The 27652-nt window shown below is 44.5% G+C and overlaps 6 protein-coding genes across 18 annotated transcripts in view; 1 reads left to right on the top strand and 5 right to left on the bottom strand.

The window, feature by feature from the left end:
• Window positions 1-330: 330 nt before the first annotated feature.
• aldocb (aldolase C, fructose-bisphosphate, b) lies at window positions 331-6436 on the bottom strand. Of its 2 annotated transcripts, none has more exons than XM_057054675.1 (9): window positions 6281-6436; window positions 3249-3365; window positions 2954-3165; window positions 2569-2623; window positions 2234-2394; window positions 2073-2156; window positions 1662-1836; window positions 1328-1527; window positions 331-1248 (listed from the first exon to the last, which is right to left on the bottom strand). In XM_057054675.1, exons 2-9 carry the CDS (start codon window positions 3358-3360, stop codon window positions 1156-1158), a joined length of 1092 nt encoding a protein of 363 aa, XP_056910655.1. In that variant the 5' UTR covers window positions 3361-3365; window positions 6281-6436; the 3' UTR covers window positions 331-1155. The 2 variants fall into 2 exon arrangements, with proteins under 2 accessions (XP_056910655.1, XP_056910654.1); XM_057054674.1 differs by lacking the exon at window positions 6281-6436 and adding an exon at window positions 5250-5364.
• Window positions 6437-7466: 1030 nt separating this feature from the next.
• rskrb (ribosomal protein S6 kinase related b) lies at window positions 7467-13194 on the bottom strand. The gene is made up of 13 exons (XM_057054670.1): window positions 12945-13194; window positions 11673-11948; window positions 11458-11541; window positions 11318-11386; window positions 10721-10790; window positions 9852-9959; window positions 9704-9744; window positions 9550-9577; window positions 9270-9359; window positions 9052-9140; window positions 8768-8878; window positions 8568-8681; window positions 7467-8493 (listed from the first exon to the last, which is right to left on the bottom strand). The coding sequence occupies exons 1-13, from the start codon at window positions 12972-12974 to the stop codon at window positions 8257-8259; spliced, it is 1347 nt and encodes a 448-aa protein (XP_056910650.1). The 5' UTR covers window positions 12975-13194; the 3' UTR covers window positions 7467-8256.
• An 86-nt stretch (window positions 13195-13280) lies between these two features.
• Window positions 13281-17624, bottom strand: cct8 (chaperonin containing TCP1, subunit 8 (theta)). Of its 2 annotated transcripts, XM_057054666.1 has the most exons (16): window positions 17386-17624; window positions 16890-16980; window positions 16702-16781; window positions 16470-16619; window positions 16135-16315; window positions 15981-16042; window positions 15765-15902; window positions 15463-15641; window positions 15314-15380; window positions 15150-15237; window positions 14952-15067; window positions 14779-14850; window positions 14521-14685; window positions 14290-14409; window positions 13873-14006; window positions 13281-13563 (listed from the first exon to the last, which is right to left on the bottom strand). In XM_057054666.1, the coding sequence occupies exons 1-15, from the start codon at window positions 17443-17445 to the stop codon at window positions 13899-13901; spliced, it is 1677 nt and encodes a 558-aa protein (XP_056910646.1). In that variant the 5' UTR covers window positions 17446-17624; the 3' UTR covers window positions 13281-13563; window positions 13873-13898. The 2 variants fall into 2 exon arrangements, with proteins under 2 accessions (XP_056910646.1, XP_056910647.1); XM_057054667.1 differs by lacking the exon at window positions 13873-14006 and having other exon boundaries at window positions 17386-17623.
• Window positions 17625-18268: 644 nt separating this feature from the next.
• Window positions 18269-21496, bottom strand: LOC130537689 (uncharacterized). 2 transcript variants are annotated; one of them, XM_057054678.1, is made up of 6 exons: window positions 21300-21496; window positions 20539-20851; window positions 20151-20458; window positions 19966-20061; window positions 19465-19503; window positions 18269-19058 (listed from the first exon to the last, which is right to left on the bottom strand). In XM_057054678.1, the coding sequence occupies exons 2-5, from the start codon at window positions 20845-20847 to the stop codon at window positions 19473-19475; spliced, it is 744 nt and encodes a 247-aa protein (XP_056910658.1). In that variant the 5' UTR covers window positions 20848-20851; window positions 21300-21496; the 3' UTR covers window positions 18269-19058; window positions 19465-19472. The 2 variants fall into 2 exon arrangements, with proteins under 2 accessions (XP_056910658.1, XP_056910657.1); XM_057054677.1 differs by lacking the exon at window positions 19465-19503.
• LOC130537678 (multidrug and toxin extrusion protein 1-like) overlaps window positions 21459-27652 on the top strand; it is a 28085-nt gene continuing 21891 nt past the window's right edge. For 2 of the 7 annotated variants that reach the window (XM_057054654.1, XM_057054656.1), the window contains exon 1: window positions 25417-25981. The gene's annotated coding sequence lies outside the window, so the exon portion shown is untranslated. The other 5 variants (XM_057054651.1, XM_057054650.1, XM_057054649.1 and 2 more) reach the window with 5 other exon arrangements.
• Window positions 23562-26419, bottom strand: tmigd1 (transmembrane and immunoglobulin domain containing 1). Of its 4 annotated transcripts, none has more exons than XM_057054683.1 (8): window positions 26336-26419; window positions 25902-25945; window positions 25571-25648; window positions 25195-25479; window positions 24276-24563; window positions 24050-24153; window positions 23938-23972; window positions 23562-23852 (listed from the first exon to the last, which is right to left on the bottom strand). In XM_057054683.1, the coding sequence occupies exons 3-7, from the start codon at window positions 25635-25637 to the stop codon at window positions 23961-23963; spliced, it is 756 nt and encodes a 251-aa protein (XP_056910663.1). In that variant the 5' UTR covers window positions 25638-25648; window positions 25902-25945; window positions 26336-26419; the 3' UTR covers window positions 23562-23852; window positions 23938-23960. The 4 variants fall into 4 exon arrangements, with proteins under 4 accessions (XP_056910663.1, XP_056910661.1, XP_056910659.1 ...); XM_057054681.1 differs by having other exon boundaries at window positions 25571-25693; window positions 26336-26402; XM_057054679.1 differs by lacking the exon at window positions 26336-26419 and adding an exon at window positions 26314-26330 and having other exon boundaries at window positions 25571-25693.

The raw sequence follows: 27652 nt of genomic DNA, 5'->3' as shown, positions 1-27652 counted from the left end.
TGAACAGTTCTGAACTCTCTTCTCTCAGGTATGTAGATGTTTCTAAGTCCACTCCTTTGTTTCCATTTAAATGTTAAAACAGAGAGACATAAACATGACCAGATTTAATTTAACATCATTAAAATTAGGCAATTTCACCTAATTGCCAGGTTTCTGCTCTGTCATTTTACGTTATAATAGTTCTCCAGCTTTAAACTAGAAAACAGTGCACTAAGTGAGGAAAATTGTTTAACGGAATTTTGGAGAGAAGCCTGACGACCGCCTCAAAAAGACCTCGGCCAGATTCTTAGATGTCAACCAAAGAGAAATGAATGCAACGGACAACATCTCTGCGAGTTTTAAAGATTTATTTTTCTCCACTATTTGAGACACCAAATGTTTCAAGAGCCATATTAACGTCACAAACATCACAGTACTCAAACACAGCAGTGACTGGCTCCCCTGCTGCTAACCCCAAATGTTGGTCCTCACTACATAAACCACCTCTTCCTGTGGGGCGTGCAGAGGGGATCCGGGGGGGGAAGAAAGACACACAAGCATCATAATATCGACACCTTTACACAACCAAAAAACATTACTCACATGATGCAATTTAAAGTTAATGTTATACTGAAACAGGCGCACGACGTGTGTCCATTAATGGTGGTCCTAGGTGCGTGAACGGAAAGCTGATAATGACGAAGGGTGGCCCCCTGGTGTGCTGTGGTCAATAACAGAGGGCACTACTGACCTCTGCTGGAGCTGTCTGGAAAAGCTTCTCACGCTGGCGCCACCAGGAAGCGTTTGGTCCTGCTGTCAGGATGTCAGTGAGGTGTTTCATGGTCTAACAATCCAAACACTGACACACGGGCTGATCTGGCGTGCTGGGAGTGGCTCCAAAGTGGAGACTGTTCACATGAGGCACAACTGAATACTGACTGACGATTTGTCTGATGTGATTTGTTGGACTAAATAGAAAAAAAAAAAAAAAAAAGCCTCTCCCCTTTAATTTAGTTTCACAATCTTTAAAGAGACACGTAATAATGTAATTATAATAATTCTGACAACTCTAAAGTACAGTAGACAGCGCAGGCCTGTTACTGATGGAGGAGTGAGGGGAAATAGCGGAGCAGTTATAAGACTACAAGAAGACCACGGCTGAATGTGGAAGTTGGTCTAGTAGGCGTGGTTTTCCACATAGAGGGACTGCCCTGCGGCGCCACCACTTCCTGAACACTCGAACTTGCCCAGAGCAGCTTTGCCGTTTGCCTAGAAGACAGAGGAGTGATATTCCAGTTAAGCTCCACAAAGAACAAACATTTGACGTGTTTTCATTGCCGCGTCTGACCTCGGCGCGTTTGATGAACTCCTCGGTGGCGGCCTTCTCGTTACTCAGCTGTCCTTTCCACGCATTCAGAGCGGAGGCCTGCAGGGCACGGCCGTAGGAGAAGGTCAGGGCCCACGGCTTGGCCAGAGGACAGTTGTTAATAGAATTAAGGTTCATGCTGGCCTCCTCTTCAGACTGGCCACCAGACAAGAATGTCACTCCTGAGGAGGAAAAAATAACACACAGTCAACAACTGAGAATGGTTGGAATGGTATTTTTTTTAAAAAGGTACTTTCAAATCAAATTCCCAAAATGTTTTGTGTCTGGCGACAGTTGAGGCACGATGGTGTGTGACCTGTGACGGCAGGAGGCACGGTGCGGCGCAGGGCAGTGACGGTAGCCATGGCGATCTCCTCGCTGCCGTACTTGATGGTGCAGGAATGTCCGGCTGTAACCATGTTGGGTTTCAGCAAAGTGCCTTCAAGGTATACGTGGTGGTCTGACAGAGCTTTGTACACCGCAGCTAACACCTGAGCGGACAGACAGACAGACAGACAGACAGACAGACGCACGGACTGTAAAGACACTGTAAAGATTAAACATTTAATTCTAAACAATAATCAGCAACAGATTTGTGATCAAATATACTTTAGTATAGCAGTGATAGGCAAGTCTGTCAGGAACTGGGCTGAGAAACGGAGGGTTCTTGGTTCGAACCCCAGTGTGGATAAGAAGACGAGACTAAAAGCTCCAATTTCTGCGTTACCTTTTCGGTGACATACTGACAGCGCTGCAGGTCGTGGTCTCCATCGGGGAGGATCTCGGGCTCCACAATGGGAACAATACCATTCTGTAAAAAGGGACCGTAAAGGCAGCGGGTGAGTTGAATCATCGTAACTCGATAGCGATTTCTACGCTCACACCCACCTGCTGGCAGATGCTGGCATATCGTGCAAGAACATTAGCATTCTCGAAGATGGCCAGCTCAGATGGAGTGGTGCTGCTGATCTTCAGCACGCAGCGCCACTTGGCGAAGTCTGCTCCGTCTTTCTTGTACTGCGCGCAACGCTCAGACAGCCCGTCCAGACCTGCGCTCCAACACACACACACACACACACACACACACACACACACACACACACACACACACACACACACACACACACACACACACCACACACACACACACACACACACACACACACACACCATCAGAAAGAGGACGGCGTTTTGCTAGCTGCGCAACATTCGGTGCAGCTTACCTTGAGTGGTTGTCTCTCCGTTTGTTCCAGCGAGAGGGACAACACCTTTGTCCACCTGTGGAGGCAAAACAGAAATAGTGGCTCGTATTTCCTACAACAATCAGGGAACCCCCCCCCCCACACACACACACACACCCACATTACATAGGGGTTGGCGAGTATCTAAACATGCTGTCGGCTTCCTTTCCCTGCACACTGTGAGGACATTCCAGCTAAGCTGAAACACTTAGCTGTAGCACACTGTCAGCACTGTCCCTGAGGAGGTGCGAGTCAAAGGAAGGGCCACCAAATAAGGCAAGAAGAGTTGGGAGCATAAAATCTGTGTACAGACAGATATAACTGAGCAATGGAGGTTGATGGGGGTTAAATGGGGGGGGAAATGCACCTTGATGCCAACAACAATGCCGCGGTCTTTGATCAGCTTGGAAAAGGGAACGCCGTCATCTGTTTTCTGGTACAGCGTTTCGTGGAAGAAGATGACTCCGCCGATACAGCTGTCGATGCGCTGGTCGGCCGTGAAGAGCAGCTGGCGGTAGCGGCGCCTGTTCTCCTCTGTGTTCTCAACCCCGATGGGGGTGAAGCGTTTGGCCATGCTGCCTGTAGACGACACACACACACAGATGAATCGTAAGCTTGCTGTACGGCGAATCTGAACGTCAGTATTTGGTGCACGTGCGTACCGGTGGACTCATCAGCAGCAAGGATGCCTTTTCCTGGAGCCACTATCTTTTGAGCAATTTCCTGCAGCTCCTTCTTCTGCTCAGGGGTCAGCGCGGGGTACTGGTGAGTCATGGTGGCTGGAAGAGGGGGCAAGGTCGCATTCTTTTACGGTGCGTTTTATGATGACAGGCGCTGGTGTCATTGTTTGGTCCTGCTATTGTCTACAGCTACATGCCTATGTTGCTGGAGCATGAAGCGCCGCTCGAAGCCGCAACAGGAAAAAGATATTTGTAGAAAAAAAACGAGGCGTGTGTGTGTGTGTGTGTGTGCTTCCTGCTTCCTGGTGGACGACAGAGTAGAGTATAAACGTGCACAAACATGCCTCCATTTTCATTTGTTCCGTCTTTCCCTGTTCGCTCCGCCACAACTAAGCAGTTACGTAACCCTCCCCCCCTCCCGCCATCCCATTCACAGAAGCCAGGGAGGCAGCAGTTACGCAACATGGCACCAACACCAGCGCTCATTACACACTCAGGACTGGATGCTGGGCCCAGCGGTTCTCCTTCCTCAGCGACGTTTCAATGCAAAAGCTTCTTCCCATTGTGACACTCTGTCTTTAAATTCCTAGTTGTGACAAACATCAGGTTTGTTTCCACATTTGCAAACTCATTTTTCAGTCGCATTGCTTTATTTTTTGCTGGAAACTGAAAATTAAGGTGTATCCGAAGGACATTTCTATGTTTGTGTCACCATTTCCAACACCGGCATGTGTGAAAATGATTAAACTATTCCAGCTGCTAATGGCAACCAAAAAAACAAGATTATTGTGGCAGTGTACTACCTGCCGTCCATTATATCCTTTGCTAATCCCCGGCTTAAACCTGATAACATTCAGAGCTCACGCTATGGGCTACAGTGCACCGGCACCACGGCGCAGAACTCGAAAATGCTTCTGTGTAACTGGGTAAGACTGAAAGAAGGTATCTACACTTGATAACGTCTAACCCATGACAGGTTCTACGGAAAGTCACGCTCAGCAGATATCTGCAGTCTTTTGTGAGGAAGCTGCAGGCCACAGCAACCCTTTCTACCGACTCCAGGTCTGGTGTGGAATTTACTTAAAAAAAGTCACTTTACCCAAAGTCAGCACGTTCAAATAATGCTATCAAACGTGTTGATCCGTAAAGGAAAGAGAACTAAAGTACGTTACTGCATATCAATTGCCAAAGGCAGAGCTTTGAAAAGGGGAAGTCAAGGACAATGGCCCCCAGCAGGGGAGAGACGTGGCACTGGCAAAACCTGCAAAAGGTTAAGGAGCAACACTCAGACCAGGCCTGCGCTGTTTGAAGTGTATATATTTGGACCTGCACCCAGCTGACAACTAAAGAGGATAATATAAATATGCATAATGTCACACCAGTGCAACTGCTCCAACAGCTCCAGACACAATACTGGCTGTTATCTATATCTGGATGTCACCTTCGGGACTCGTCTACTCCTTTGATATGAATTAAAGGCTGGCGTCGGATGCTCCGCCGTGCTCTCGGTCATTTGTGCGCTGCCTGTTGCGCAGCAAATGTGCGACACGCGACGGCTTCTGCAGTGCGACATCAGGATGGAGACGCTGCTACTGTGGTGGCACGATGACGATCCCTGGGTCTAATAATGGGCCCGCCACAGTTACAACAACTCCGTTACCAGAACGCGGGGTAAACAGATCCCAAAAGAGAAATTAAAAAGTCCAAATTGACTGATCAAAGCGTCCGATGGCCTGACAGACTTAACGGTTCCAGGACTATAAGCAAGCATGCGGGGTTAAACTCCCACCCACTACCAAACTGCAAAATGGTATATGCAGTATTGATCGTATTGATCCGCATCAATAAGCCCTCCTGGGGATTTACCTACCTTGCTTATTCTCTACATTGCAAGCTGCGTGACCCCCTAAGGGGGTAAGACTGCTTCTGCCGGGCAGCACTACCTCAAGCCAAAAGCCTTGTCAATGTGCTGCATTTTATTACCAGACGGACTGTTGCTCCCGACAGTGGTGCAAGTCTCTGCCTTTTGGGTCTTATCCTCGGGCCTGGATCCAGCACTGCTAGAGGGGGTGCCGTTTCCCATTCAGCACGCTGATACAAAGGTGATTGATGACAAAGCTGCGTGCATTGCAGTTTAAGCAACAAGTTGAGACTTCTGAGGGAGTGTAGGAAAACAGTAACTCACATTTCCCACATAAGAGTGGTTGATAAAGCCCCCTTCGTCAAAAGGGGCTTCAGAGAATAACCGTGGGAAAGACTGTGAGCACACTAACTGTAGAATATGAAAGGCATCCACCTCCATTCGTCGATAAATCTCTATGCACAGTTTCATTTGCATCACCGGCAGGAACTCCTGGTAAAACCACCATTACTGAAAACCACGTTGTTCAATGAAATTCCCCTGAACGTCATATTAAATCTGATTTTGTTCAACAATGAACCACTCAAAAGTCTGAAGCCTGAATGGTGTGATTTGAACGTTTGATGGTGTAGCTACAGGTTACCCCCCTCCCCCTCCCCCTCCTCCCAGAGATGGTCTACGTGCTTCGGCGCATATACTCACTGACAGCTCACACGACCGCAACAGACAGGCAGAATATTGCCACCATTTTCCCTCAAATGTAGCTTTCACAATAAGTCATGGAACGACTCTTTACGCGTCAAGAATGCACCCCAGTGTCCTCAGAATAGACATTCATCCCTGAAGGTCACCGTTTTCACGCCCTTCCTGTTGCGTATTTAGATGATGGGGCAATAAACGCAACTTTTACGCAACCAGAAAGGCTGCGACATGTATTAACTTTATACCAAAACATTTATACGACGAATTAAGAGCAACAGGCGTCGGATTGACGAATAAAATTCGTTTGCAGCTAACTGGCTAAAAGATATAGTTAGCTTAGGTGGCGCAGAGCATCACCATCGACATTACATTTTAAATCGTTCCTTAATCGATGACACTTGTTATGAGTGACTGGAGACACCGTGGCGAATGGTTCTGGGCTCATTCTTACCTGCTAATGGTTCTCTGGGAGCGTACAGAGCAGGTTTGTTCGGTGTCGAGGATGCGTAGGTGTCTCCTGGTTCAGTGCTGCAGCGCAACGTGACCCTTTACTAAAGCCCAGAGCCGGGGGCGGAGCTTAGTCGCGGCGTCACGTGACTGATGGTGATGAGAGGACGCGCATGCGCAGAGCAGCCCCTTCGCCCATAGAGTTGCAGTAACCAGAATGAGTCTGCATGTTTGTGGATGTACAAACGTCGACATCTTCTGACAGATTTAATTTTCTCTGCGTCAAATCAGCAAAATCTTAGAAAACATACTCCTCCGGTTGCCTCAGTTTGGGACCAACAGGGTTTGATAAATGAAATAATGTAGATTATTTTTTAAATCAGTCCCATCAAAATCTTTTTTTTTTCACTATGAATTAAACATATACGCTTATACTTATAGTGTCTATTGTAATTTTCTTGAGAACACAAAGTAATATTAAGAAAAACAACATACAGTAAAAGTAATCATATATTATTTGAAGTCTTTATGGGAGTGAATAGGTCATACAGCCAATCTCAGCCAAGTGCCTTATTGATCCTTGAGGGAAATTCAGGTTTTATTTATTATTTTAGTAACAGGAATAGACTCATAAAAGGTTGCATGATTTCCTATAAGGTAACTTATAGGTTGCAAAGATAAGAGCTAGAAATGTGTAACAATTCATTTCACCCAGTTTAAACACCTTTTAAAAATTGCTTTCCTAAAGAGCAGTTGTCTTCTGTCCCTGGAGGTTCTGATAGATCCTTCAATCAAGGAAAACCAGAAATAGCATCATGAAAAAATATATATATTATTTTGGTCATTACTGTTATTAATATAAAATGATTTCAGTTTCTAATGCTGGATTACATCTTATTCAAATGTTGATCATTCACATCTGTATATTTGAATAAACTAATAGTGAACAAACATATTTCTCATGATTGTGTTTCATAAATGTGCATTTGCTCGTAAAGGTTTGAACACTAAAAAATGAAATGAAATGAAGTCTGCACAGTACCCAGAGTGAATGTACAGTGCTCGATATTGTGCAGAATGGGTACAAAAATGTTTTGATGGGCGATGGAAGCATTATTTTCTAGAGCCCCACTGATATATATAAAAAATTTCATTGCTCCTTTCACATTTCATAAAGACAAACATCCAGGTCACTGTACAGTAGGTGTTTAATATTCCCTCTGTGCGACAAGGTAATTACAAAAATACATTGTAACATAACATCTAAAATCATTCAAAATATTCATAAAAGTTTTTTTTTATAAATGTTTGGAAATCATTTTTTATGTGACATATAAGGAAGATCAGGATGAAATGTGAGGCAATGAGGATACAACACAAGGTCATATATTATAAAATACACCATAATATGATGATCTGATGAAGGTGTGATTACTGGCCAGGCAGCAAAAATCTATCAAACATGCACCAGCTCAGATCAGGACACACATTTTGCCTCCCTGAGTCACAGGTAAAAAAGTCAGTCAAAAGACACTGGTGATTAGGGAATGGAGTAGGGAATGTTTCTGCTGCCATAAATCAGGGAGAAAAGGTCTGGGAAAGGTTATGATGTATCAAAATATTAAACAGGAGAACAGCTGAAATAGAAAAGATCAAATAATAACTGATGAAGAGCGACTGCTGCAAGTACGAACAGGAAGCAGTGATTGGCCATCGGGGACAAACAGAAGGTGCTGCAATGTTCCTTCTGCAATGTTGGAGCAAACACAATATGCCTGAAAAGGTGCTCTTTGGAAAAAGGCAAACAAGTAACGATAACATGCTTCCAGTGGAACACAAAATCTTCAAATCATCCCAGTATTTGTAGGGAAGTGGGGATTGCCACATAAACTCCTCATAGCAAAACTACAGGTCCAGTGTGTAGCAACACTTGTACAGCAGGCTGATACATCTTTAGAGGGTCAGTAACAAGAAGCTCTGTCAGACAAACACTTCCCAGCGTTGGCCTTTGTCCTGAGCAGGCTGCAGGGGGAGTGCTGGGCCGGGCAGTGGTGCAGCGCTGTGAATGTGGGCTCCAGCCTCCAGGAGCGTCTCGGGGGTGGCAGGTGGGCTGAGGAAAGAGTCGTAGTCGAAGCCCTTGAGAGGCTGCAGGGACAGAGTGAAGCCTCGCCGGGCTTTGGCGGCCCGATCGGGTCTCTCTCTTAGCTCGAGAATCACCTGAGGAGAGGAAAACATCTCTACATATGTGGGATTCCATGGAACGTGTAGGGAATGATCACAACATCAGTTACCTCCACGGGCTGGCGCTGTAGCAGGGTGAGGTCAAATGTCATCCCAAAGAAGAAGGTTTGGCGTTTGAAGCGCTCGAGGGTCCTCAGGCGGCGGGAGGGACTCTTGCACAGAAGCTAGAAAGCAAGAAGTGTCGATCAAACCGTTTGTAGCTAAAATAAAGGCAGAAAATCTGGCTGCAGTTTACATTTCCTGTGATTACCTCAGTTATTAGCAATGCCAGCGGCGGGCTGAAACTAAGGGGCATTTCATAGGGAAAACTCCTCACTTTTCTGAGCATACTGCAGTGGTCAGACTCTGGAGGCATAGGGAACTGCAAAAAATGAATTTTCACTATGACAAACATCATCATTAAGTAATTATTAGAATGTTTCAGCGATAATTAGTTCAGCTTTTATCTTCTGCTGCATTAAAATAGCTTTGAAAAACCCTCCAAACAGATTTAAAAGAAACAGTGTGTCATGACAACAGGAGTAAAGACCTCACTTTGCCAGTGACCAATGAAAAAAGCAGAATTCCCAGTGACCACCAATCAGCTGCATGGTTGTATGGTCCACCGCTCAGCACCTCTGGGGCTGCAGAACAAAGGGAGCATGCTCACTGCACAGGATGTCCCCCCCACCAACACTCATTTAATAACGTCCAAGAACAACAGATTCACTTCACGTGTAAATAAGAATGGAGGTGGTGTTGTGACATCTCACCCATATACTGGATGGTTCCACAGATGGTGAAAGCTCGACCTCCCCTCTCCAGGCGACGGGACAAACCAAAGTCTGCTAGACGTAGGTGTCCTAGAGCAGACCATTTTTACAGTGTTATCTCTCTCTTTTAAAAAAAAAACAAAACAAACAACAACCTGACAATCAAATCTGCATAAATCTCATCAGATAATTGTAATATAGAGGCTATTCTCTGTCAACGGTGTTCAAACGTTCACAATATGTTCTCTGGGAGGTTCTCCTGGACTCTGTCCTTACTCACCGTTGTCAGTCAGAAGAATATTCTCCATCTAGAAACAAATTGCAATTCAGAGGTTTACAAAATATTTTCCAAAAAGCAAAGGGGCTATTTTTTGTACATCTGTACAATATTCTGGGTATTTGGCCCCCTCTTGCTAACTTCCTGTCACTGTTACCTTAACATCCCGGTGGATGATGCCAAAATCATGCAGAAATCCTTTAAAAAAAAACAACCAAACAAACATGAAAAATAAGATGTGCGTCATTTGTGTGAGTGATAGATTTGACGCACACATACAGTTTACATTAAGCATCCATACGCACCGAGAGCACAACCCAACTCTGCTGCAAACACTCGCACCGTGTCCTCAGTAAACTGGCCAATCATCTGCCAGTAGGTGTACAAGTCTCCGGTGCTGCAGTAGTCGCACACTGTGGGAGCAGAGGCATTAAATCACCATTAAAACGGACCTGGCGTGCAGGTGCAGGGTGTAGGCGGGGGTAGTGGGGTGTGCAACACCAACTAAAGCAGGGGGCTGCGACCGAGAGGTGCCAGTCCGGAGCTGCAAACCAAACTCTGAGTTTGGAAAGTGATGGTCCAACTCGGGGGGTGAATGATGTATATATGGAGAGACACAGTTTGAATTCTTAATCTGCTGTTTAACTTTTGTACCCTGATTTCTGTAGATATGCCCTCTATCTACACGTGCAGTATGTCTGATGATTCAACGATGAGTCTCTGTTTTGCACATCGGCGGCGTCTCTTCCGCATGCGGTGTGTGTGTGTGTGTGTGTGTGTGTGTGTGTGTGTGTGTGTACTCCATGAGCACAAACTGGGTTCAACATCTGGTCCTCGGGCGACTACACTCCACTCAGAGGGGGTGGGGAAACACAAACAAACTGGGTCACACTTTTTTTGGGTCACTAGTTGATTTGAGGGAAAGGTTAACCACTCTGGGGGGGGGGGGCATGTACAGGACACACACAAACACCGGCAGGCTGAGGATGCAGGGCTGCAGGAGAACTGCTGGGGTTACAATACAAAGCGCTGAGAATAAATTGAGCAATTTGTGTCCTTTTCAGGTTTGCGGGTACACCCTGGGTAACGCTACTGGTGCTGAGGTGAGAGTGGAGTGCAAGGGTTCTGGACAGTGGTTCTGGGTTGGTGGGTCACTAGTCTCTGGCTGACTCACTAATGTAGATGTGCCGCTGAGTCTGCCAGCAGTCCTGGAGGTCATGGACAAATGGATGATGAACCTGACGCTGTGGACCACAGGACACAAGGTCCAAAATCAACCTGTAAAATCTCCGTTTGGGCCAAAGACATGTCCAAAACTTCTCACTAACTCAAACAAGAGACACAACGTCACTTCTAGATCATGAAACATAAGATTTCCAAACACTGAGAGCCAACAAAGAGACCTCATGATGGAATACATGAAGGATGAATAAATGTGATAAAAGTATAGGTTACCTCTGTATCACCCACATCTGAGGAGGCCTGGATTTACATACAAACTACACTAGCGCCAGTAATGAATATACATTCTATTTACTATAGTACAAAATACATTTAACTGAGTTAAACAGGACATACAAAGTGATTTTTATTTTAAGTAAGTTAGAAAATTGAATGAAGTGTCCAATTCTGTTCCAAAGAGTAAGAGTCATGTGAGAGATTTTTGACGCTTCCACCAAATCTTACGGACTAAATCTTTAATATCTCAACATCTTTCAGGACTTTTTCTTTTATTGATAAAGATTTTGAAAGACCAGTTCTCATTACTAACCTGGATAATAACTTCTTCTTTTGACTGCTCCAACACCCCGAGCCTTAAAATCTCCGCTTTAGGAATAACCTGTTGAATCACACAAATTAGGAAGCTGTAGTAACAATAAAAATGATTGTGTTTAGAAACTGAAGACTGACTTTGACAGCATATGTTTTCTGTCTGGCCTTGTCTTTCACTTTCAGTATGGGTCCAAATGAACCTTTGGCGATGTAACTCAACACCTGGAAGGTTTTGGAAAACAGAAGAGACATAAAGGTAGTAAGTCACAGAGGGAACAAAAACAAAACATGTCAGTGATGTGAGTGTGGAAATGTGACACGTCTCTCAGTTCTGTGTTTGAGGCGAGTTTCACCTGAAAGTGCTCGTGCCCAGGCACAACTTTGTGGGGGAATTCGGGCAGGAACATGGCGATGAAAGCAGGAAAGCTCCATTCCGCTCTCAGCTTGTCTGGGCCGACCCCTGCCAACCTCAACACGTGCTCGGGGATGTCTGGGGCCTTGCCTCGAAGCATTCGACGCTGGTTCAGATGCAAACCGGGCGGGGCAAGACGACAGAGGGTCGCTGGGATGGACAGACCCATGCTGGAGAAGAACCCACGCCACCCAGATGAGTCCTCACCCTCAGACCTCTGTAGGGGGGACAGGGAAGAGCAGAACACTTAAAGAGGCTTCTGAAACATCTGAATATTTTCTGAAAAGTCTTGAGACAAAGGTCAAAGACCCCACAGTTGTGCTTCGACCAGCTCCAAGTCTCACCGGCACTGTTAGTGAAATTAGGGGTTTTTATTCGAGGACCAAGTCTCGACTTTTATCGACCTGGTCGTGCTGCGGTCAAAGCAACCTTCCCCTCTGATAGTGCTCTTAAGGTTGCTCCATATTGACCGCAGACACCGTTTCAGATATGATTGAAAGTCTGTCGCTCCTTTCAGCAACTGCACAGATTGTGTACATGAAAAACGCTGAATTATTCAGTTTGCGTCAGCGCGCTTTGCACCATTTTCCCCTGATTTTCCCAGAAATGAATTTCTCAATATTTAATGGCATGCAAGTATAAAAATAAAACCCCAAACTTTTATTTACACAATGATAGGAAGATTTCTTGTGATGGAAGTTTATGATTTTACAAAATAAATATGGAGGCCCCCTCCAGTACGATTTTGAGTATTTTAACGGGAAGTAACTGGTTTCTGCAGTAACTCGGTCACAGACCCCCCCCCCCCCCCCCTTGGGATCTGGAGCAGTGTGGTGCAAGATGAGTGTAATCAACCGTGCAGGATGTTGTTATCGTGTGAGGCAAAGGAAGGGACACATCTTTGGTCAGTCACAGCAGATAATCGCCATCATTGTGACATCAGCCGTGGAAACAGATCTGTTAGTTTATTCGGACACAAAAATGTGTCACGCTTGCCAGAGCATTCGGTATTAAACACAAATGCGTGTGATGTAACGTGTCAAGTTCAGTGATAGTTTAGAAGGAAGATATTTTGGGTTGTAGTACCAAGTGGAGTAAGAATTAAACGTCAAGGAGCGTTACAAGCCTACAATCCTGTAATTCAAGTGAAAACATCCCATGGAGCGGAGGAAGCCCCCCACAGCGAGTCACACCTCCTGAAAACTATACTCACCGTTCTGGTTTTACTGCCGTCGGCCCCCATCAGTGTGGCAGGACCTCGGCAGCGTCCTCATCCAGGCGCGCCACCGTCCGCACTCCCATCAGCAGCGCCCAGGACGCGTCGAACTGCCGGAAGGAGAGACTGGAAACCTCTATCAGAAGTCGAGCGAACCATCCAGCACGATATGGCGACATATAACACACTTAATCCCGAGTGTGGGCAACGTCAGTGCAAATCCGCCCACGGCCGCGCCATCCAATGATGCTGCAGCGCCCCCTGCTGGCATCGACTCGGCTCCGCAGCCATCATGGCGGTTATAGATTGCAATTATACCAGAAAACAGAGACATATGACAGCAAGAGCCTTTTATTTGGGACCAAGAACGTAAAAAGCAAACAGTGCCATCCATAAGTTTCCACATAGTTGGACAGCCAACTGGTGGCTGTTGCTACAAAAAAAACCAAACTGTTGCGCTTTAAATAAACAAGTAGAAAATCTTTTGCAAATCCACGTGAGCGTGTTCGGGGTTAAAGGAACAGCAGCCGGACAAGCATCAGCCTCAGTCGTCTTCATCAAAGTCCTTCTTGCCCTGGGGAGGTTTGGGTCCCCCTGCTGGTCTGGCCATGATGATCTGAAAGAAAAAGCCAAAGGCATTGCTGAGCTGCACTGAAAATGCCGATGTGAGCAGAGGACGCAGCACCGCGGCTCCGGTGATTCAACCACACCTGAAACTGCATGCAGCAAGCTAAAAACCACCATATTCAAACTCCAGGTGTTTGGCAGTGAGAGGCATTCTAAAATCAGGAGGCATGAACACTTTTGCACAGCTGTTTATCACACCCAGTGTTAGTTGTGAAGACGATCCTTTATACAGTCCTGTGAGCGAGTGAGTGAGTGAGTGAGAACAAACGAGTGAGTCAAAACCCATTCCAGGACCTACTGATGGAGGGTGCATATAAACGCCCCTTAATGGTGAGTATCAAATTTATCGGGCTCCTCGTCCCAACTGTCCTTGTCCCAGTGGCCCCTCTGTTTGGGAGCCTTGGGTCCCCCTGCAGGCTTAGCCATGATGATCTGCATTGCAAATAAGTACACGCACTAAAGTCAACTACCTGGGGATCATTGGGAGGCCCTTCACCTGCTGGACTGAGGAAAACAGCTACCGAGACAGACTTTTCATGATGAAGGAGACAACATAGGTACAAACAAAGATGAAGCTTTGACCTGCAAACATTAGGTGTGGAGTGCTTGAGTGCTTTAACTTAAATCTTAACAAATTGGGGTGTCATTCTTGTTTTTAAACCAATGAGTTCACTGTTGTGGATCAGCAGTGTGCTTTAAGTATTGGTGTACACACCTGGTCGACTCTCAGTACTGTAATGGCGGCGTTAGAGGCCAGTTTAATGCCCCAGTATTTGACCAGGTAAGGCTCCAGAATACCACATTCTAGGACGTCCCTCACAGCCGGTCCTTCAGCCTGTAAGCAAGGCAGTCACAAACAGGTCAATCAATGCGTTCCATGTAACCAGACACAGTAGCTTCACACTACCGATTTGCTTCTTGCCTGTGTCGTCTAGTTCGTACGCACCTCGATATCGAAGCCCATGTTTTTGTTTCCCTCGTGATGTGTGGCGTACAGTTTAGAGATGAGCTCAGTAGCCTTCACACCAGAGTTCTCAGCAAGCGCACGTGGCAGCACCTCAAAGGCCTCAGCAAACTTCTTAATAGCATATTGCTCCAGACCAGGGCAGGACTGTCACACAAAAACAAGGTCACGTTTGTCTCCTTGGTGAGAAAATGCTGCAATCACAGAACCAGGGATGAGCGTGCAGTAAATGCCGTCTACCTCTCCGTAGGAAGTGAGGTGCTTGGCCAGTTCGATCTCTGTGGCACCTGCTCCAGGTACCAGCCGCTTGTCCTGGGGAACAAGCACGCATAACATTGGAAACCCTGCTCCTCGAGGCAAAATATAGTATTCTCAATGTATATTTGTTATAATCTTTCCTTGTGTTGACATACCCTGACCAAAAGCTTGAAGGTGTTGACCCCATCATCCACAGCCCTCTCAATGTCATCCATCAGGTTATCGGTGGAGCCTCTGATCACCACTGTGGAGATGGCGCCGTCTTCCTTCTCTGTTAAAGGGAATGCACCTTTAAAGCTAAACATAACAACAAAGATCAGGTGCGATAATATAAGAAAAACAGCAGACTATACCGTGTTTGAAAACCACCACCTGCGTGTCCCCAACTTCAGTTACATACACACTATCACAGTGACCCATCTCTTCTGGAGTTGGAGCCCCCTTTGAAAAGAGGTCGTCTGAATTTAGGACCTCATTCTCATGGCTTAACTACTAAATGTGAACCAAACATCTTTACCATCCGGGGCAGGGCCACAGCTTGCACCGTCTTGCACAACCTCCTGAGGTCCCACTTAGAGTTGAGCCTAATAACAGAAATGAAGACAATAATGCCACAATTATCATACGGTTATATTGTGAGAAACTGTAGGTTCCTAAAGCCCTTACCTCACCACCATGAGCTGGTATTTGTTGGCATAGTGCAGCGCCATGTCGGCCACTTTTCCGCCAGCTACTACCACATTGGCGCCGGCATCCTTGATGGCCTTCACCTGAGCCTCCATCATGACCTCCTCTCCTTTACTGAAATCCATGAGTTCCTTCGCATTGTTAATCAGAACTGTGCCCTGTGAGACAAGACAGTACTGTTATGTGCTGAACAGAAATCTCTCAACAAGGTTAGCTTGACCTGTGGTCAGCTAAGACAGAGCAGTGTCTGCTACTTGATAACACTATTATTGGTTCACTACCTTGGTCTCCGTCACCATACAATCAAAGGGGCAGGAGAAGACCACGATCTTGGCATCTTTGACTGATGTGACATCCCCCTCGACCTCCTTCTTAAAGACCATGCCATGCAGCACGGATGATGCCGTCACCCCACAACCCTGAACAGACCGGTCCATTTAGATGAGAACAAAAACCACACCGCCAAAACTGATGGAGATAAAACCACAACTTCTCACCAATATTTTGCAAACTCTGACATTATCAACGTTGAAACTGCCAGAGTCCGGGAAAATGGACACTTTAAGGAAAGAGAAATAATTTCATTAGCACAAAAGGATCATTTCTTTAAATCTAGTCCGAATGTCCCAACAATTTGCAGAATTAACTCACCACAGGCCTCCGCGATGAGGTCTGCCAGGAAGTCTTCATTGCCATATTGTTTACTGGCCACCGCTGTACGAATGTAAGACGCTGCCTCTTTGACATCGTGGAGGTTCTTGGCCGAGGAACAGACACAATCTGGTAGAATCTCCAGAGCCTTTTTGCAGGCCTTCTCATAGCCTTCTATCAACTGGAGTGAGAGGAAAAGAACACAGACAGCAAAGTTGGTAATTTTGGTAAGGAATTTTGTTTTCAATAGAATGTAGACCATTAAAATAAAAAGCACAACATGTATAAGGCAAAACACACAAACATTGAAAGGGCAAGATATCAAATTCAATAACCTGTGACACAGAAAGGCCCATTCTGAGGAGCTCTTCTGCCACCTCAAGGAGAACTCCAGCAAAGACCAGCACAAAGTTTGTACCATCTCCAACCTCCTGCTCTTGCATGTGGGATGCCATCACCAACATTTTGGCAGCTGGGTGCTGTACCTGTAATGAAAAGGTGTAACCACGTTCACTGCAAACCAGTTCAATCAAGTGCCAATTCCCCATCCCAAAGATAATTCCCAACCTCAAGCTCTCTGAGAATGGTTGCGGCATCGTTCGTGACAAACAGCTTCTCCAAGTTGTTGATGACCATTTTGTTCATGCCTAAAAAGCAAAGGTTTCAAAATTGATCCTTAGCCAACAATAATATCAGCTTTGCATGAGCCAAAGACTCAAAACAACGTTATATTACTGCTGGAGGGGAGAAATTACCATTTGGCCCATAGGCGGTGCGTGTGGTATGAGAAAGCTCCTTACAGGCTCTGATGTTACGAAACACTGCCTCGTCGAGCCCCGAATAGTGCTGAAATAGAAAATAACACTGTATTGTAATAAATTATATGTGCTTGTGCGACAGATAGAAAACTAGTTTGCAAGCCAACCAGAATTAACTAGTTAAGCGGGAGCATCTCTGACATGCCGACAAATTATGCGCAGTGACAGCTTAATGGGTGCGTCTTCCCGGGACCACAGTTAGTACCGCAGGTTTTACGTAATTGTGTAGGATTAAATGCAGTGAAAACACAGACAAACTGCATTTTGGTTTATAATCTGAGGCTGGGGAAGTGAGTGGGAGCGTCGCCGCTACCTTCTAGAACTCTCCCACATGACTGCGAATGAGCCACGGCTAAAGTTAGCTAGCATGCTTGGTTCACAACGCACTTAAAACTACAGAACAGCAACAATCAACACGTTAATTTCGCTTTACCCTGGCACCATCTTTCAACATCTGGGCAAAGCCAGGAGCCTTTGGGACGTGGAGAGCCATTATTTATTGTTTAGCAGCCCGCTGTCTGGTAGATGTTGGCCGCGGCGTGGATTCAGCTCGGTACAAAGCCGGAGAGACGGAGGTGGAGCGATGGCCGCGAGGCGTGGGGCTAACGACGGGTACAGAGAGGGGACAAACTGAGCGATTGTCGTTTCAGATATCTTCTTTTTTGACCAAGGAAGTTGGCGAACCACATTAAAGGTGCACTACCGCCATCTGTTGGCCAGGGGTTGTTTGGCAGGGCCCGTTTTAACTTCCAATCATTGAAACTTAATTAGATTGATAAAGGAGGCTGAAAAACATATTTGGAAAAAGTCAGTTTTCAATTAAATATGTCTCTTTTTTGCAATTTTACTGATATATATGTTCTAAAGCAAACAAGTGCATGAAATTGATTTAACGAACATCAGAATTGTGAATTCATGGCATAGCTCTGCCATAACACTTTTAAATAAATCAAAATCATTGGCTGAAAATTCACATTTTACTGCTTCATTGTAAAGTGAGTTTAAATGTTTTGCATCCTGATGGCTTTTAAATCATTCTTGCATATTTTACATATGTGTGTGCTGGTCGCTGCTGCGGTGCCCGTGAGCGTCTCCCCCACTACTTGGATGTTTATTGCATATACACACACTGGTGCATGGCACTTGCAAGTATGGGTTAAATGCAGTGGATAAAGTCTATGTGTGTGTGTGTGTGTGTATATATATATATGGGAAAAGGCTCTCTTTTAAACTGCTTTATATGCCAGATTAGGACAGCATGAAATTAGACAAATTATAATGAATCATATGCGTTAAATCAAGGCTAAACTACTAGATTTTGCCCGACTGTTTAAAGTGATAGACTTTATATTCTTTTCAAGCAGTGTAGTCACAAAATGTGCACATCATTCACAGGTCCTTAAATCTGGACTGAAACCTGGAAAGAACAAAAATCCCAATTAAATTTTTTTCTACGCTTTATATAAAGTATATATAAAAGTACTGTTTCATAAAAAACACGTTTACATTTTGGCATAATTCAAACAAAAATAATCCACATCAAAGTTAGTAACATTATTCCATGCAGACTGTTTAAAAAGAGGAAATTGTGTCTCTCCTCAGTCAGGAAAATTAGTGTTAGTTCTGAAGATCCAAATTCAACTTGTGCAACATTTTTTCATACATAGAGAAAGAACACGAGCTACAGGTTTGTACTATAAAAAATAAAACCTAACATTTGGTTGTAGCAGCTATAAAAGATATAAAGTCAATACAAAAATCCCTTTGGCAGCTACACAGAGTATTTTGTCCATAAGTAGCTAACCTGAGCTATGTAAACAGACAAGAAATGCTTGCTAAATGCACAGATAGTATACTGACACAACACTACATGCAAATTTAACAGTTATATCACATTAAGGTGGCAACATTGCTGGAAAAGGCCCCGTGCGTCACATACACACAGCTCAGATGGATTTGTGAATAGTGTTCACGGCTGTGTTGGCCCAGCCTCCGAGTGTGTCAGACAGGTTTGTTGCTCGGCGAGCGAGATTGGACCGGCTGAGTTTACCGCTGGGGTCCAACTTTCTCATCACGGCTCCTCCACAAGTTTCCTTTGCACTTGTGCTGAAAGTAGAGAAACAAGTCAATAAGAGAAATTTACACAAAGGTCAAAACGTGAATGTGGAAGATCTGAATGCATTTATAAAGAGGACAGTTTTGACAGTATTAAGTAATATTTAAATGTTCAGGCATCATTAGACATGCAGGCAGCAGGAGGGGTAAATGTGGAAAAGACAGAGGAAGAGGATGCAAGTCGGACCAGGAAGAAGAGCAGCCTGTGTGGACAATGCTGTTATTCAGACACTGTTAAACGGCTTCACAGCGCAGCGAGACCGTTGATATCAGTATTTCATTCACTCGCCCCTGCGTGCGTCACAATGTGCAACGAGCTGCGCCATGCACGGCCGCGTCACCAAGTCGAATAAAGAAACCCCAATTGGCTTTTGTTTAAGGAGCACGTTTGGTTTACCTTCTTCACTACTCCGCAATTAGAGAATAGCCGAACTGTCTGGTGTAAAAGAGAAACAATGTCTGGTTAAAATTCCAAAAGCAGGTGGTGTGGAAGGAAGTCTTTCACTGATCTGGTCCAGCCGGGAATTCAGATTTTCAAATGTCAACACAGGAAATGATGTAAATTTAGCTGCGAACCCTCTCGGAGCTTCATCTGGCCCTCAAACACACACACACACACACACACACACTCTGCCCCTGCTCTCCCCCCTCCTCAACCACATTCCAGAAACACAGACCCTGTTTCAAAATGAGGAGGGAAAGGAATTCTCCCAGGCAGGAATCTGGGATTATTTGTGTAGGCGGCTGTTAGGAGCCATCCTGTGCTTCTGTGGTGTAGAAAACACACACAGGCTTTTATTCATGAGGACGATCAGGAATTCTCTCTGACTGGTAACAATCAAAACTGGTTACAGCAAACATCGGGCGATCGGTGCTGTAAACTCAACAGATGTTTTACCTGTCGTCTCTGCCGATCAGGTCATCAAACACTTTAGACAGATGCTTCAGCCTCCTGAGCCCGCTGGACACCGACTCCAAATCTTGGTCAAATTTTCTTTTCCACACACAAAAAGAAGATGAAGCAGCAAATAAATCAGCCACAGAATTACAGAAAAGAGGAAGATGCCTGACGTGAGGACTTACAGTCTCTGGCTGTGGGCGCTGGGGGAGGCGTAAGGGCTTCGTAGTGCCGCCATACGGACCAGGTGCCTCCTGCCTCCCGCAGCCTTCACCCCACGTACACCTGCATCAGGGGTTCTTCGTCCCCTGGAGCCTGGCGTGCGCCCTGGAGTGTTGGCATTTCCAGGGGTTCGTCTGGGAGTGGCAGCCCGCCCAGGCGTGCGTCTTGGGGTGCGAGAGGTGGAAGCTGCCCTTTGTTCAACGTTGTCTGTCCGACCTGGGGTCTGTACCAAACATTCCTCCCTGGAAAACTCTCGGGTCCTCTGCAGCCTCTGGTTCAAGATGGAGATTAGAAATGAGGACAATAGAGCCACTGAACACACAGAACAGCTTTATACTAGAGTCCACCCACCTGATACATTTCACTGACTGAATTGCGAGCGCATCGGCTGAGTTTTCGGACGGTGCTGGTTTTTGGCTGCTCCTTCACAGGCTCCCCAGTGGGATTCTCTGGCAAGGAGTTGGTCTGGACGGCGCGCAGCGGCAGGCGCTTGCGCAGGGACATTCTCAGAGAGTTGAGTGAGGATGAGGAGCGAAGCTTGCGAAATCGATCGGGGGCTTCTGGAGAGCTTTCTGCCCCATCAGACTCATCCAGGACGGTATGCGCCCGCCAGACTCCTACCACAGCCTTTCCAACTCCATCCATCACTGAAGATGCCATTTCCCTGTTAAATGTGATAAATAAACCCATTTTTAGAAGACTCCAATAGTAAATGAATAAATTCATTCGTATTAGTGTGGAGTTATTGGCTACAGTTACATTCATTTTCTAAACAGATTAGATGTAATAAGGAAGAGAACATTTGCAATACTGTGATTTGATGTGGAAATTTGAGAAATGTCGATGACGAAACAATAATCAAGCTGACTATTCTCAGTAACATTTTAAGGTTGGTCTGCAACTCCAGGATCAATAAACGTCTAGAAACACAGCAAAACACAGCACAACACAGCGATCGGCGCATTTATCAGACAAAGGCCGCTGGTCTCCGTCCATTCAACAATGTATAAAATTCCTAATTCCTCCTGTCAGCTAAGGTGCAAACTCCCCCTCACACAGAAAAATCGTTACTTCGATCACAACAGAAACAACTGGAGCAGCTAATATCTTACCTAGAGTACTAGAAGCGTTGCTTTATTCCTCCTGCTGCGTGTCGGCTGCGCTCTCCTTCCTTGCTTCCTTGCTTCCTTTATTCCTTCCTTTCTTTCTCCCAGTGTTTGAATTTGGCGGCGGGGCAAACGGCCGTGACCACGCCCCTTTCCCACCGACGCACCTCTATGACGTCAATTTTCCAAGATGAAACTTCTTGTTGTTTAGATCAGTGGGTCTTAACTCGGGTTCTACCGAACCCCAGGAGTTCGGCGCGTCAGTCTCAGGGGTTCGGCTCATATGATCCCTGTTGACACCCCCGCTCGGACCTGTGCTGCAGTAGTCGCCTTGGAGACTGTTGTGACGGTACGTCATGTGACTTTTCCCTTAATATCTAATGAATTTATTAAATGATTAAATTAATAATTCCTTCATACCAACTAAATCGAACAAAAACAGAAGAAGCAATCGGACGAATATGGATACAGGTGTAACTGATGGGAATCGGCGTCCCAACTGCATGATTTGCAATGCCAAGTTCAGTAGTTAGTAGGACTAGTTCTAGTCTAGCACCGACGAAACTAAAGGAAGACTTCCTTAAACTGCACGGAGATGAGGAACAAGAACACAAAGTTTGCAGAATTCAAGGCGAAGAGAGCCAGATGTACTGAAAGGGCCACTCTGCCTCCACACACTGATGAGCTGCGAGGATCACGAGGATCAGCTCACCTGATCACATGTTTTTGTATGAAAATCACGCTTTGCCAGGTTTGTTCCTTGTTCCTAGTGTTGTTGATGCATGGTTCATTTTGTGCACCAGTAAAACATAATTTGAAAAAAAAAATCATATTTTATTTGTTAATAAAGAAGGGTTCAGAACCTCCTCCTGGTTTAGAGGGGAATTCCCATTATTATTATTATTATTATATTATTATTATTATTATTATTATTATTATTATTATTATCATCATCATTATCATTATTATTGTGTTTTTTTCTTCCCTTTACTGTGGTTTGTGATTCTGATTTAACACAACAGTGAAAATCCGACTCACTCTGCAGGAGCTAAATGGATTTTCCGTCTTGTTATTTGAGGAAACGCTAAATTAAAGATACTGCAACATGTCCAGCAGGTGTCACGATAGGCCACCAAGAAAGAGTTCATTATTACCTCCTGATGTCATGTACAGCATAAACACCATTCACCTCCACGTGAATGCAATTCATAAAAACTTTATTTAAATGACACCGTTTAGAAGTCAGGATTTTTAAGTGCTTAATAGCCAGTTCAAACAGCAGCACAGCAAAAATTGAGGCAGTTAATTGAACATTAATATATGTTGTTTTTTTTAAGAAAAAATGTATATTAATGTTCAGGCTCCTGGATATGTCGAACTGGGGGAAGGCCAGTATGGGGTTGATGTGATGACGTCTGTTAGGACCCGTGAGCAGCTTCACTGCTGAACTTTGAACTTGCTGTTGGGAGTGAGGGACCATTTGGAGATTCTGGACAGCCCGGGGTTGCAGAAGTCAAACCTGGAGAAGATTAACACGTACGAGATCATGACTGGGATTATGGTGATCTGGATATTGTTGGATGAAGATAAAGAATCCATGAAGATGGAAGCAGCAAGACTGGATGGGTCTTGTTTTTTGACATGCTGATCAACGTGGAGGCTTAAGTCAAGTATCACACCTAAATGTCCAGCAGGGAGTTCTAGATGATTGTGAAGACGTGGACAAGGACAAATGATCAGTTACCTTTGGACACTGCAAAAGTCCTATCTAGAAGCTCGTCGACGTCCTTGATGCAAATCTTTCTGATCAATGATGTCAAAGGCTGCACTCAGGTTTACAAGATTTACGAGAAATTTCGTTTGTGGCTTTAAAGACGACTTATCTAAAGGCTACATTAAAATAAGGAGCACTAAAGTAAATGGCATGCCATATAAAAGAATGTAATAGATCTCCCACATAAAATTCAAACACGTGTCCTCCATCAGCTCCTTTTACACAAAAAACCTGCTGTTTATTTTTTGCATTGTTGGTGAATCTGTTATCGTTCTCATTTAAGTTTGTCGCCTTTTATGTGATCTTGTTAACTTTTTATCGGCAAAAGCGAACCACTGCGGACTTTGACCCTCCCGATAGCCCGGGCGTGTTTATGGCTCAACTTGTGGCTCAATGAACACAGAGCTCATTAAAATACAGGTTAAAGTTCAGAAAAGGACTGCAAACTTTTTTAAACACTGCAGAAAGACGAAAAAAAAAAACATTAAAAGGTATGACTTTTAATGTTTATTCGATTTATGTTAGATTTTCCAAGTACAACAATAAATATTAAGAAGTTGCATTATACAGAGGATATAAATGTTTATCCTGTTTCTGCTCAAAACTAGAACAATCTTACAAAAACACAATGGAAACATCAAGTTGGTGCTTTTCACATGTACATTTAAAAAGAAGCAGGCTTGCTGCCCCCCCACATTGTTTCCTATGGTTCTGCTAACCACCTTCACTGGTTCTGACAGCTCGGACTCGTTCGCCTTCCAACGCACATTTCTGAATATTAAAGCCTAAAGGAAAAAGGAAACATCTCCAATATATTAAAAATTAAACACTATGTTGCAGAATCAGGCGGACCTTTGAATCACTCCATACCCGGTGAAGCGAGGACAGGAGACCTACTGGAAGCACTGGCAGAAGAGGATAAAGCATTAGATGAGTCAGTTCGGGTGAGTCAAGCTCGGCCTTTGTGCTTCGACTGCGTTACCTTCATGATTCTCTGACATCGAGCGATAATAGCCAGAAGTATAGTCAGGAACACCACCACCAGCCCAGCTATCATGGGGAACAGTGGGAACTTGAAGGTCTTCTCTACAAATGAGGATAATGGCGAGGATGATTCATCCACGGATGTGTTGGTTACACACTGCGCTGATTATGGGCATTTTCAACCCAAACGTCTGGCTTTACAAAGGGGGGTTATGCAAACTGACCTGTTACCGTGACATAGAAGGTCTTGGTGTGTCGTCCATAGATGGCGTGAATAGCTGAACACTCATAGGTGCCTTCGTGTAAGCTTTTTACCGCTCTGCCGTTGGACAGCTTGGTGTTAAACCCGTCAGTGGTCTCCAGCAAACCCGTGGCCTCCAGATCCACATTAGTGTTATTAAAGGTCCAGGACACGGACTGGACTGGCGGATTGGCCCAAATGTCACACTGCAGCACCAGCGCCTCCTCTTTTTCTACCGTAATTTCCTCTGACCCAGAAAGCTGCGGGCCATCTGGGGGGGGGATCACACTGCTGTTACACACATGCATATTATTGCTTTAGATCAAACAATAACAGCTAAAAGCCTTAATATTAAAGCTGCGCACTAAGTGTTCATTAAAGCTACCTGAACAGAGGGTCTCATTTGCCACCTGGTGGGAGGCTGCAGTTACGCAATTACCCCCCCCCTTCCCTAACAGTTTTGGGTTGATACTTCAAGACACTTCAAGGTTCAGTTAAAATTGCTGTTGTAAAATTTTAAAGAAATCTTTTAAAGTTCTTAACTGAACTTCTTGACTTGCATATTTCAATAGTTGTAAATTAGACACAAGCGCTTAAATGTTGAAACTTCCTGCCGCATCACGTATCAGAAGCTTTCTATTTTAGTTTTACTTTATTCAGCCAAATAAATGCTTTCATCTGCCTGTCCTCTTTCTTTTATGTGAGCCCAATTTCTGAATGAATCATATTTAGGAACTAGAGTGCTTCATCGGGTTTATTTTGCTCGCTTTGATTGCCCATAATAGATATTCCAAAAATTCTTGGGATAGCATGTGTCATATTCAGAAACAACAGAAGTAAAATGAAAAGATTTCAGAAAGTATCTGCAAATCCAGCTGCTGGGATGCCTAACTGAGACTTACATGTGACGTTCAGGGTGATCGAGTCTCTCAGTGAGGAGTTTTTACTCAGGTAGCAGGTGAATGTGGCGCCGTTGTCTGCCTGGATGACAGGGGTGATGCAAACGCTGCTGCGGCCTTCTGTGTTTCCTTCTTTTAGGCTGATAGTGGCACCATTCCTCAGCCAGACCAAATTTTCATCTTGGTACGAGCTGCCATTAATGTGGCAAACCAGCGACACGGTCTTATTCAGCTCTGTCACTATAACGCCGTCGGTGCTGGTTCCCGGAGCCGTCTGGATCAGGACACCTTCGGGAAGAGCCAAAGACGGAGGGAGAAGGTTACGAGCCCTCGCTTGAATGCTTACTAAGTTCATGATTGAATGACCAGAAGCCCTTACCTAACACCTGGGTTGTACAGGAGCACAGGAGCCATTGGAGAAACACCTGTCTGAACATTGACTTCATGTCTCTGTGTTCTGAGATGCAAAATATCAGCAAAACGTGTTTCTGAAAATTTGTCACTGTAGTCGGAGATTTCCAGAGGTTGTCTCACAGAAGGACTTCAAGGGTAGAAAAAAAAAATCTAGAAATTCACGCGCATGTCCGAGAAATAGCTGGGTTAATAGTAAACTCTGTAAATGAGCTTTAAATAACTGATTTGTCTCCACACAAGCAGCAGAAATGAAAAAGCACCAAAGACGTTCCACGTTCACAGGATGATGTTTTTACCTGATGAGAAGTTTTGCCTCTGTTCTCCTTCTTCCTGATGTTTCCTGCATAAATACGGCTCTTAAACGGTTTACAAGTGGGTGAGGACCTTTTTTATCATCCCTCTTTGTTTCTAATTGGGTTTCTCGTGCTTTTAGTTAACTGTTCCTGTCAACACCCTCTCAGATTACCACCCTCTGACATGTTTTACTGTTTTCAAAAAAATCTCAAATGCTCATATAACATTTTTATTTGTTGGACGTTAACATTTATAGGCATTTTATAGGTTCTTCCTGTATTTCCTTCAAGATTATTGATGCTCTTAAGCTAATGCTTTGATGAAGCGGTGTATTTAAAAAAAGAAAACCTGAATTTTTGGATGAGTTCTGTCAAGATAATTTTGTTTCTGAATATTTAAAACATTTATATTTACATTGAATTATAAAGCTCCTCACAGTGAAAAGCCAGCAGACAGCAGGAATTCTCCTCATCGGACCAGTCAGTTATTCCATGTTGCTCCTGCTGTTAAACCACTGAGCTGCAGCTCTTGGGATCAGTTCTCAGATCTGGTTTGTAATTTAAACGACACGTGCTTGATATTAAAGCTACTTCCTTCATACATGACATATGTAAAATAATGTATCAAATGTATTTGGTCTCACTGTGGTGTTTGGATTGTAAGTAACAATAACTACAAATATATGCAGTGTTTTTAAACAATATATTTTATCATATGCAGCTTTAATAGAATAAAATAATGCTATGCTTTTGCTCATATTTTACTAGTTAAAAGAAGAAAATTGAATCTATTTATAGTGTTAATATTTAGTCCAAAGCTGCTTTTACCTCCCACCACATACACAGTTAGCATTATCATGTACTGCCGCAGTTGGTAGGGGTTAAAGTTCACGGTATTGGAATGTGCAGAGCTGAAGTGATAAACTGCAAGTAGCAGGACTCATTTAGATAATCAGCTCCTCTGTCCCACCAAACACAAAAACTCTTTAGCTGGAATGTGTAACCTGAAGGTGACGTCAAGGTGAGTGTTGTCTAATGTTAAAGGAAATGATTTAGGCTAACATATTTCCTGTTATCTCTCATGTTGCAGCTTTTAATCTTTTTGTATTGTGCACAGAACAGCTTAGTTTAGTGGACTTTGTTTAATGCAGGGCCTTTAACTCTGTGTGTGTGTGTGTGTGCACGCGCGCTTGTGTGTGTGTGTGAGAGCGTGCGCTTGTGTGTGTGTATGTGTTTGTGTGTATGAGTGTGTTTTGCGGAAGTGGTTTAAGTTTCTAAAACACCTGCAGAGCACTGTCAAGGTGCCCTTGAGCAATGTACCAAACCAAGAAATGCTCAACTAGGACCCTACAAAGAACTGGTGACTTGTCCCGGGGAGGACCCGTGCCTTTGCATATATTTCCTATATTTTTTGCATATATTTCTAATGGTTTTTCATGTTTAGGCTATGCCTATATCACATTTTTTGAAAGGCATGTGCTTACAATTTACATAACAGAGCGCAATATGAATTTAAGTTGTAATTTACAATAGTGACCAGCGCTTTTTATGTGTGTTGGTACATTTACACAGGTGCGACACACGGTCGAAATCATGTGAAGGTTTTGATAGTAGCTACGAACAGATCTGAGCTACTAAAATGTTGATGAATGCCAGATTGACGTAAATGTACGTCTACAAACAGTTTAAACATATTCGCTCTGCCCAAATTTTATGAATGAGACCCAGTGATCAGTGCTCTGATCCTAAAGCAA

This window comes from Takifugu flavidus, chromosome 14 (assembly GCF_003711565.1).
Source record: "Takifugu flavidus isolate HTHZ2018 chromosome 14, ASM371156v2, whole genome shotgun sequence".
Classification (NCBI taxonomy): Eukaryota; Metazoa; Chordata; class Actinopteri; order Tetraodontiformes; family Tetraodontidae; genus Takifugu; species Takifugu flavidus.
The sequence above is the reverse complement of the archived record's forward strand: the minus strand, read 5'-3'. Positions and strand labels throughout refer to the sequence as shown.

Bases quoted from the DNA above. Each gene is read 5' to 3' on its own strand.
- rskrb (XM_057054670.1), bottom strand. From the start codon at position 12,974: ATGGGGGCCGACGGCAGTAAAACCAGAACG. The intron at 8,682-8,767 runs GTAATCACAGGA...CTTGCTTTCTAG, and splicing joins TGGCATTGCTAATAACTGAG to CTTCTGTGCAAGAGTCCCTC. The intron at 8,494-8,567 runs GTAACTGATGTT...TCCTCTCCTCAG, and splicing joins TACAGCGCCAGCCCGTGGAG to GTGATTCTCGAGCTAAGAGA.
- aldocb (XM_057054674.1), bottom strand. From the start codon at position 5,349: ATGGGAAACGGCACCCCCTCTAGCAGTGCTGGATCCAGGCCCGAGGAT. The intron at 1,528-1,661 runs GTCACACACCAT...TTTCCTCCTCAG, and splicing joins CGTGCCTCCTGCCGTCACAG to GAGTGACATTCTTGTCTGGT. The intron at 1,249-1,327 runs GTCAGACGCGGC...TCTGTCTTCTAG, and splicing joins AGTTCATCAAACGCGCCGAG to GCAAACGGCAAAGCTGCTCT.
- cct8 (XM_057054666.1), bottom strand. From the start codon at position 17,445: ATGGCTCTCCACGTCCCAAAGGCTCCTGGCTTTGCCCAGATGTTGAAA. The intron at 16,620-16,701 runs GTTGGGAATTAT...TTTTCATTACAG, and splicing joins CCATTCTCAGAGAGCTTGAG to GTACAGCACCCAGCTGCCAA. The intron at 14,007-14,289 runs GTGTGTACACCA...TTTGCAATGCAG, and splicing joins CAGTACTGAGAGTCGACCAG to ATCATCATGGCTAAGCCTGC.
- LOC130537689 (XM_057054677.1), bottom strand. From the start codon at position 20,847: ATGGCATCTTCAGTGATGGATGGAGTTGGAAAGGCTGTGGTAGGAGTC. The intron at 20,459-20,538 runs GTGGGTGGACTC...ATCTTGAACCAG, and splicing joins CAGTCAGTGAAATGTATCAG to AGGCTGCAGAGGACCCGAGA. The intron at 20,062-20,150 runs GTAAGTCCTCAC...TGTGTGGAAAAG, and splicing joins AGCGCCCACAGCCAGAGACT to AAAATTTGACCAAGATTTGG.
- tmigd1 (XM_057054679.1), bottom strand. The intron at 25,694-25,901 runs GTAAAAACATCA...CTCCGACTACAG, and splicing joins GAGGCAAAACTTCTCATCAG to TGACAAATTTTCAGAAACAC. The intron at 24,564-25,194 runs GTAAGTCTCAGT...TCCCCCCCCCAG, and splicing joins GATCACCCTGAACGTCACAT to ATGGCCCGCAGCTTTCTGGG.